Below are 9077 nucleotides of genomic sequence, written 5' to 3'. Positions count from 1 at the left end.
TGTTGATTAGCAGCTACAACTCAACTAATAGGCCACTCTGAATCCATTCGAGAGATGGATTGCTGCAGGAATGTGCAGCGCATACAGCCGAGGGCGTGGAAAACACGCCTGGACCTGTGCACAAACACGCAGAAAAATCCACACTAAGAGACCCGAGGCTCATAATAGGGGTGAAGCGGGACTCTCAAGGGATCCCATTAACCAATCAAATAAATGAGGACAACATTTAACACAATGTGGAGGAGCTGTTATTAGGAAGAGAAAAAAGATTCACGGAAATACAGAACAAGAACAAGCCTGATTGGTTCAATACAGGACACACCTTTTTTTTAAAATATGGGATGATTCAATATTTCAAGGGACGGTTGGCGACCCTAGTCACAGTATATTCTCCTAAATAGAAAATAATCTAAACATGGAAGCAGTTTGAAGCTAGTTACGCAACTATGCCTGCGGTGTGTAAGAATTTGAAAACCTTGCAATTGAGGTGCTGTTCATTTTATTTTAAATATTCCTATTTAATATTTCCTGTTGCACTAGTCCAAGTCCAAAGTAAAAAAAGTATTTTATTTATTACTTGAATGTTCAAGCTACACCACGGAAGTGCTCTGTTTAAGAGCTCTTCCGTGGTGAAATGATGAAATGGTGAAATAAGACGTCTGCTCTGTGCTTCTCGTTTCTGGTCGATGTGGTTTTCTGTCCACCTCGATTTTGAGGTTTCCATCCATTTCAATGTCTCCAGCACAGTCCAAGAAATGTAGGGCGTTGTCCTTATCATCTTCATGTGTGAACTTAATGTTACGATCCACTATGGGTGTAAGGGTTCAATTTCAATTCAATTATATTCTATTTCTATAGTGCCAGATCACAACATAAAGTCATATCAAGGCACTTTACATGAGTTGCAGGGAAAGACCTGCAGGGAAAGACAGAACCCAACTTGACCCACAAGAGCAAGCACTTTGGCAACAGAGGCAAGGAAAAACTTCCCTTAAACGGGCAGAAACCTTGGACAGAACCTAAGGCTCATTGTGGAGGGGCATCTGTCTGACCGGCTGGGTTGAGAGAGAGTGAGAGAGAATGGCAGATCGGAGGATAGTCAAAAACAAGGAGAGGGATAGGAAAGCAATGGCAAGACAGAACAGGAGCCAGGTGTAGAGCTGGTCCACAGTTCCACGGCCAGGACAAAAACCACATTGCTCCTCCTGAATCCGAGCCAGGTTCGACTATCCGGCGGACCCTGCTCTCCAGTACCCCTGAATAGACCTTACCGGGGAGGCTGAGGAGTGTGATCCCTCTATAGTTGGAACACTATTTGAGAACCACTGCTCCAACCGTTCCAGCCTGCCTGCAGAATTTACCAGCGGCACCTGAAGGAGGCATCGGATCTGATACAGTTCCCCTCCAACACAGTAGGGGACGCTATTAGCAGCATTAAAACTAGTGTAATCACGCAGTGCAAATAGAACAGTGCAAGTTATCAGTTATGAATGTTCAAGAGACAGAATTAATTATTGTTCATGAGTCTTATAGCCGAGGGGAAGAAGCTGTTGGCGGGAGGTTCTGGTCCGGATGGACCGTAGCCTCCTTCCTGAGGGGAGAGGGTCAAAGAATCCATGTCCAGGGTGAGAAGGGTCGGCTGTGATCCGACCTGCACGCCTCCGATCACCTTCTCCGCAGCACGAACAATGCGCTGCAGTCTGTGTCTGTCCCTGGTGGTGGCGCCAGCATACCACACGGTGATGGAGGAGATGAGCACGGACTCCACGATGGAGGTATAGAACAGCACCAACATCTTGGTCGGCTCCCACTTGAGGTCCTGGGTGGTGCCGGTGCCCAGGAAGCGGAAAGAGTGCACGATGGAGATGGGGGTAGGGGAGTTTGTGGGCGAGGGGGGACGGTGGGGCTGTGACTTTCCTGAAGTCCACGATCATCTCCACTGTTTTCTGGCCGTTCAGCTCCAGGTTGTTGCTGCTACACCAGGACACCAGCCGGTCCACCCCCTCCTATAGGCAAACCGCCACTTTAAGAGGGAGGGACACGAATGGCATGATGGGAAAAAGAGTCCAGAAGGAGTCTTGTAGTACATTCCGGAGCAGCAAGCTAGAGCAGGTTTGGCCCCTCTGATCCGGAAGCCCTGTTTACTGTCTCACAAGATCGAATAGTCTATTGGAGGCGAGGGTCTGCAATCTCTGATTGTCTTTCTAGTTGGACATGAAGAATGTGAGTCTCCCCCCCCCCCAGGATCTGGGAGGTGGGCTCTGCTAGACATTCCCAGCAGACCCTTAAAACACATTTTAGTGATCAGTTGACAGCTCTGCCCCTCGTAACCCGAAGGTCAGGGGTTCGATGACAACGAAATCCATAATCGACCTCTGGTCTAGGGGGTCCTGGTGCCACGTGCACTTACGAACATCCCTGTGCTCGAACAAGGTGTTCCTTGTGGACAAACTGTGGCTAGCATAGAAGTGTTCATCCCAATCACCCACCTCCAAGTCTCACTGTCATTGCCCACGAGGGCGTTGAAATCCCCCAGAACTATGGAGTCATCAGTCAGAGGACTGTCCAGTCTCCCTGGGTGGGGGGGTAACGGGAAGGTCTTATGTATACATGAGTCAATTATTCAAAGGCAACCTGCGGGGGACACCGGCATCGCCATAGTAGGATTCTCAAACCCCCTTCCTGAAACGGATTGGTGCCGCCATCCGTCGGTAAACATTTGAGTGGGCCAAACATTCCTCATATTTGAATAGCATATTTTATTTAATCTGTCACTGTAAAAACATCACATTAGCATTCTATTATTGAAAATGTATTTTATTTTACATTAAAATTCATAGATGAAAATATGTTTTAGTCAGTTACACTATCATGAGGTCAATACAGCATGTGCTGTCCTCACAACACGTGCCCTTGTGTATTGCTAGACAGCCAGATAACCTTCAAGAAGAAGGCTTCCTTTTCCTGCTTCATGAAGTTCCTCTAATATGCGCGTGGTAAAAAGACGGTCATTTTCCAAGGTTCAACATCACGTAGATGAAAAATATGCAGTTAGCTGTTTGTTGACACATCGGTGGTCTCTGCGTGACCGGAAAGACGTCAATGATCATCTATGTAAGGGAAGAGCACCCACTCTGCTAATAGAAACAACGATCCCCAAATAAGATGATGTCTCACTCTGGACCTTTTACACATAGCTTTCTTATACATTATATACAACGAAACACAAAGCTGTTCACACTTTTAACCATCTCTTAAACATACAATACATGAATTCACAGATGTCTTTGAACGAAAGACATAACACAGCATGTTCAACTTCTTAACAGTGTTTCCTGAGATGACAACATACAACTTCGGAAAACACATGGCACATTACAAAATTGGCCTGTTTTGAAAATCTCCCCATTAAATATAGCTGGAACATGGGCTGGGACACAAGCTGGGACACTATGAAACCGGTGTAATACATGGAATAAACACACATGGAAATTGTGTTTCATGTGAATTCTACAGGATGGCAAAAGTCGCAATCACATACAGTTGAAGTCACCTCGTTGGCAGCGATTATGAAGTAAAAAAACAACACTCCTGAAACCATGCAGAATACGATTTGGCTTCTTAATGTACGTGAACTGAAATTCAAGCCGGCACTAAGAGTATTTTAAACATTGAATGTGTGCAAAGCGGCACCGAGGAGGTAGAAACTGCCTTCTTAAAGACTAATAGCGTATACGGCCCAAAATAAATCATCTTTGCTTTTCTTACCTGTACATGCATGTGTATGAATCCACACTGAACGCTTGTCAGATAAAAAACACTACGTCATGAACAATCATGGATTATGTGGAATTGGCCGCACAACAACTGCAGTGGTCAAATACATTGCTCAGGAGAAACCAATGGCAACCACCCAAATGTACGAGCAGGTAAATGCTCCATTGAATGGCATTCACTACGAAAGACATGCGGTGGCTTGACTCTATTACCGGGATCATAAAGAAACCATCAACCCCGCCTCCTGGTCCTGGAGACCCTGTTGGCAGACACGTTGACTTGTATGCCGCCGTGATCACTCAGCGAACCCTGGTGGAGGGAGCTGTTCTTGTAATGCAACCGCCGCTGTTGCTGGCTGGTTGCCTTCTTCTCTCGTCTTCACAGAGTCCTTGCTGATGTCCAGGAGGTCTCGCAACTCCTTATTCTCAATCTGAGAGGAAAAACAAACAAACCCCGAGTAGCAATTTAATGCCTCTGCCAAGGTGGTTGTGCTTTTTACGTTTGTTTGTCAGCAGCATTACGGCAAAACCTACCGGATGGATCTTGATGAAAAGAAATCTGAAGATGGATTTGAGTCTAACTGAGATCCCATTAAATGTTGAGAGCAATCCAGATACCCGTCTGGATTAAAAATATATACCGTATATATTTACAAACAGACTCCAGACTCTCCCATTTACTTATAATGGAGGTTTAAAAATTTGTAACAAAATCTTTCATTCATTCATCTTCCTGACCGCTTTGTCCATTACCAGGTCCGCGGGTCATGCTGGAGTCCATCCCAGCAGTCAACGGGCAAGAGGCGGGGTACACCCTGGACAAGCCGCCAGTTCATCGCAGAGCCACACAAAGGCAATCATTAACACACATTCACACTTCCACTCCAGCAGAGGCGAGGTCCATGCAGTGTGATTTGTTGCATTTCAACCACTGGAAACTAAGTGCATTTTATACACCCAGCCGTAGCAAACATTGTGATTAATGGTGGATATTGGGCAAATTCATAGACCTTCATCGTGGAAAATATTAATTACAAGACATGCAGTAATTCAACAGACACTGCACCACCGAAACATAGGTTAACTTCCGTGATTATTTAAATCTCCTGAGACCAACTAGACCACACAGGATCTAATGTTAATCAGCGTTCTGTGTTCTTCTACACAGCCAGCAGGTCACCCACTCTCTCGGCCCATGTTCATTAGGTGGAAAGGCTTTGGAGTAAAGAAACTTTAAGCCCCGTGCTCCATCAGAGCTGTGTAAGAAGATGCATTTCAAACACTGAAAGTTGAAGCGTTCTTTTTCTCCCCTCCTTCCTGTCATAGTTCGACTGCATCGTTTACCTTTGCGACTTACACCTTCCACAATATTTGCTGCAATGACATTATTAGCAACAGTTAAAAGCTGAAAGCAGCGTCTCCAGTTGAAGGTAATTGTGGACGAAAACGCACACTGCATGTCTGGCCCTAACTTGTTCGCCAGGGTCTCGTCTCGGATGGGTAGAACTGTCGTGTCCATAAGCTGGCAAACTTTTCCACGATACACATTCTCTGTCTTGAAGTCCTTGCTAAAGTGCCACAAGTATATTATGCTGCATCACGATTCTGTAAACGAGGAGTAGAAATCTCTTCATTGAAACCCGGTGCTCACCTCGAGTTGAGCGAGCCTCTCTCGAACCGAGCAGTAGTGCTGATCGTCCACCTGCACCGCTCTCCTCATCACCTGGCCCATCTCACATATCCGCTCCACCTGGCTCTGCACCTCCTGGAGAAGCATCGGAAAATACCGGTAATTAGCAGTCCCGGCCTACAGACGAGCGTGAACACTCTCTTTGTACTTTGGCGTGGTCCTCGTGCAGGGTGAGCACAGGCTTGGTGTCCAGCTCCTCCTTTGCCATCATCAGCTGGAGCATTTGTTTGCGGTATCGACCCATGATCAACTCCAGCGTGTGCTGGTGTTCTTCAAGAGACAACCACAGTTCTACAAAGACAGTCACGAAGAGACTCAGCAAAGATATTTACAAAGAAGGAACATCCATGCGATGGCCAGAAAAGTGTCTGCGCTTTTATTTACCTTTATTTTCCTGCTGTAGTTCCTTAATTTGAGAGTTTTCCTGCCTCAAGAGGACATGAGGCTTACATTTGGTCAGCTCCCGCGCCTCTGAAGTGTCCTACATGTGCCGTGGGGAGAGTAGTAAAGAGTCATTTAATACACATCTTCAAATGATGCTATAACAAAAGTACGGTGGTGGGACACAAGTATTTAATTTGTTAATGCTCTATCTTTCATTTGAGACAAAATGTTATGATTTGGATCATCCCACCATTAAGGATCAACGCTAATCATGGGAATGTTTCAAGTTTATTTTCCCAGTTATTTGAGGTTTAACTGGTCGGCCAACGATTTATTCACGCATCATTTTTAGAAGAAGAAAAACGCACCGACATAAAAAAAACTAGTCTTAATAATTACAGGGAAAAATAAAAAGAAATGAAAGACTTTTTTTTGTTCTTGGACGTTTTCCTGAAACACTTCTGAAACTGAATTATTTTTTTATTCAGTTAATCTGACTTGGAGGGTAAAGCTGGAGCTCAAACAAGAGCTGCTGCACCCGTCCTGTGTGAACGCACTGAAGCGGCCCCGAAGCAGCCCTGAAGCGGCCCTGAAGCGGCCCTGAAGCGGCCCTGAAGCCGCCCTGAAGCGGCCCTGAAGCGGCCCCGAAGCAGCCCTGAAGCCGCCCTGAAGCGGCCCTGAAGCGGCCCTAAAGCGGCCCTGAAGCGGCCCTGAAGCGGCTGTGTGCGTGTCTGCGGCATCGCGTTTGGGTTGAACTTACCTGGTCCGGAAGGGCATCCCCCACCTCGCTCATGCTTTGCACTCTGTGCCTGAGCGCCCCGGACTGTTCTATCAGCCCCTCGGCGGCCATGTCGTGCTCTTTCAGCCTGTCTAAAAGGGTCCGGGCATCGCCCAACACTTTCTCGAACGTGCAGGACATTTACTGGAAAGACGCAACTCTTCTTCGTAGCCTGAACAAGCTGGTCTTACACCGGGACGGGCGACAGCACGCAGCCGCGTTAGCCTGCGCTGCTTAGCTAACCTTATCAGCTCCGTCAGCTGCTTGGCCTTTACAGCACCGCGTCCACACTACAGCAAAACATGTGAAATATTTGTCATAGTTCTTACCAAAACAAAAACGGGCATTCAATTTTTGTCAAATCTACTCTTTCCGGATATGAGACCTCTCGACAACGTCACGTCCGTTTTCTGGTGGCTTGAGCTCTTTAATTTAGGAGGTGAATACCGCCGCCTACTGTACCGGAGTACATAGACACGTTAGGCACGACACACAAAACAAAATCCTTCAACATCATAAAAACAAAAAGGTAGTACACAATCACATCTCTGAAAACACTGCGAAAAACGTCCAAGCAGCACACAGAGAATGCATTCATCAACACATCACAGGCAGAGGGCAACAGGCCATGTGCTACAGATCAACACCACAGCTCACACGGGGGAGATCAATTCTCACATAGTTTCAAGGCACCTTTACTTCTGTACCTTCGGCTTGTCCCGTGAGGGCTCGCCACAGCAAATCAACCTTCTCCACTTCACCCTGTCCTTTGCATCGTCCTTCCCAACAACACACTCTCATGTCCTCCCTCACTAACAGGACCAACATACAACTCAAAGGAAGACAAGAGGGTCTGTGTTTTCTGCCGTCTGATTTGACTTTTCTCCTCCTTTAGTCCTCTTGTCTTTTGTCCAGGTGTATTTTACTAACTGACCTTTCTTACAATGAAGCTGTTTTTCCTCTCATACCATAATCCACTCTTGAGATCCTTTGTCCGACAACAGAGCCGACTCATCAGCATGGTTCTGAGGTGCTTTTGAGCATTCTATTTAAAGCGAGGAGAGTAACATCTCCTTTCTGTCCTTTATAGATTTCTATTTTTTTAACCAGCTTCACTTTTCCCCCTCTTTGGTGCATGTGTGGTCGAACACTGGAACTGTCCAAGATCCTGAGAGCTCCTGTTCTCGTCGTTCCTTCCTCTGACCTGTAGTGGGCAGACGAGAGCCCAGCCCTGCAAACAGCATGTTCATCCAAGCAACTGGAATCTTCAAACTGAACGTAAATATCAGCAATAATAATAAATCTTGTTTAAACCGTCTTTCTTTTTGAAATTACTCTGTTTTGCTTCCAGCATTTTGGTTCAAACTTCAATCTTGATATGTTGGAGATAATAATGATTTAAATAATACAGACCTGAGTATGTTATGTTCTACGTACATTGTTTTTGTGCATGTTTTTTTTTTCAGTGAAACTTTTCTCGGCTGTACGTTTTGTGTTTTAACTGACCGGTGAGGGGGATTTCTCTGCATCCCTTGATTTTCAGACACAAGAGGTCTGCGTTGCCAGGTTCTGGTCGTTCATCTGCCTCAGTCCTTCCCGTGACTCAGATCACTAATTTCTTTCCCATTCCAATAATCCTCCAGTCATGCCTGTGGCTTCAGTGGGCCTTATGAAAAGCTCCTGAGTGCTGCCATCGCGGTGTGATGGCAGCAGCTTGGGCTTCATAAAACACTCCCTACTGTAGAGAAGATGATGCTTGATGTCCTGCAGACACAATAATCAATACATCAACCTGCGAGAGTGTGGTCAAGTCCACTGGCGTCGTCTCTTCCTGATGTATTGGAAAACATCCTGTGTGGTTCTGCAGGTCTTCTTTCTGTCAATGCAGATATTTTTCTTTCTCAGATATTCCTACATTTGCTCTTTTCTACAGTATTCAATGGGAATATTGTTGAAATATTAAAATACTTTTTTTTGTATACATAGATATGTGGACATTTTGCAGATCAATAGAGCAAATCAAATGACCGCATTGTGAACTCTGCTGCGCACCTGCCTTGTACACAGAGACACCAGAGAGCCGCGCTGCTTCACGCAAGCTCCTTCTGAGCTAGATCCATCCTGCATACCTCTGGTTTCACATCAATTAGAATGAATGAGTTTGATCGTAAATGAAGCGTCCTGCAAGTGGCAGCACATGTCTGTTCTGCTGCAGAACGCTTCAGCACCAGACAGAGTTCTGTCATCGATCTGCTGCCGGATCCAACGTATGGATGCATTTTTGCTCTTCTGTTAAGTTACCTGACAGGTGCTGTCCATGGTTGTGATGAATGCTGTCAAACCTGGCCATCTACCACAGTGACAAAACATCGAAACATTTTGACATGCAGTGCTTACGCTGAATTTAATTTGTGAACAGTTTTAGGAGATATTTGCAAGCGAGCTATGG

The 9077-nt window shown here is 45.9% G+C and overlaps 1 protein-coding gene across 1 annotated transcript; it reads right to left on the bottom strand.

The window, feature by feature from the left end:
• Window positions 1-4072: 4072 nt before the first annotated feature.
• On the bottom strand, window positions 4073-6769 carry sike1 (suppressor of IKBKE 1). The gene is made up of 5 exons (XM_068751146.1): window positions 6611-6769; window positions 5851-5947; window positions 5615-5757; window positions 5428-5541; window positions 4073-4207 (listed from the first exon to the last, which is right to left on the bottom strand). Exons 1-5 carry the CDS (start codon window positions 6767-6769, stop codon window positions 4073-4075), a joined length of 648 nt encoding a protein of 215 aa, XP_068607247.1.
• Between the last annotated feature and the right edge of the window lie 2308 nt (window positions 6770-9077).

Source organism: Brachionichthys hirsutus, chromosome 2 (genome assembly GCF_040956055.1).
Source record: "Brachionichthys hirsutus isolate HB-005 chromosome 2, CSIRO-AGI_Bhir_v1, whole genome shotgun sequence".
NCBI classification, from domain to species: Eukaryota; Metazoa; Chordata; class Actinopteri; order Lophiiformes; family Brachionichthyidae; genus Brachionichthys; species Brachionichthys hirsutus.
This window is presented reverse-complemented; position numbering and strand designations above follow the sequence as displayed.

Bases quoted from the DNA above. Each gene is read 5' to 3' on its own strand.
- sike1 (XM_068751146.1), bottom strand. From the start codon at position 6,769: ATGTCCTGCACGTTCGAGAAAGTGTTGGGCGATGCCCGGACCCTTTTA. The intron at 5,948-6,610 runs GTAAGTTCAACC...CGGCACATGTAG, and splicing joins GGGATGCCCTTCCGGACCAG to GACACTTCAGAGGCGCGGGA. The intron at 4,208-5,427 runs GTGAGCACCGGG...TTTTCCTCTCAG, and splicing joins AGAGGCTCGCTCAACTCGAG to ATTGAGAATAAGGAGTTGCG.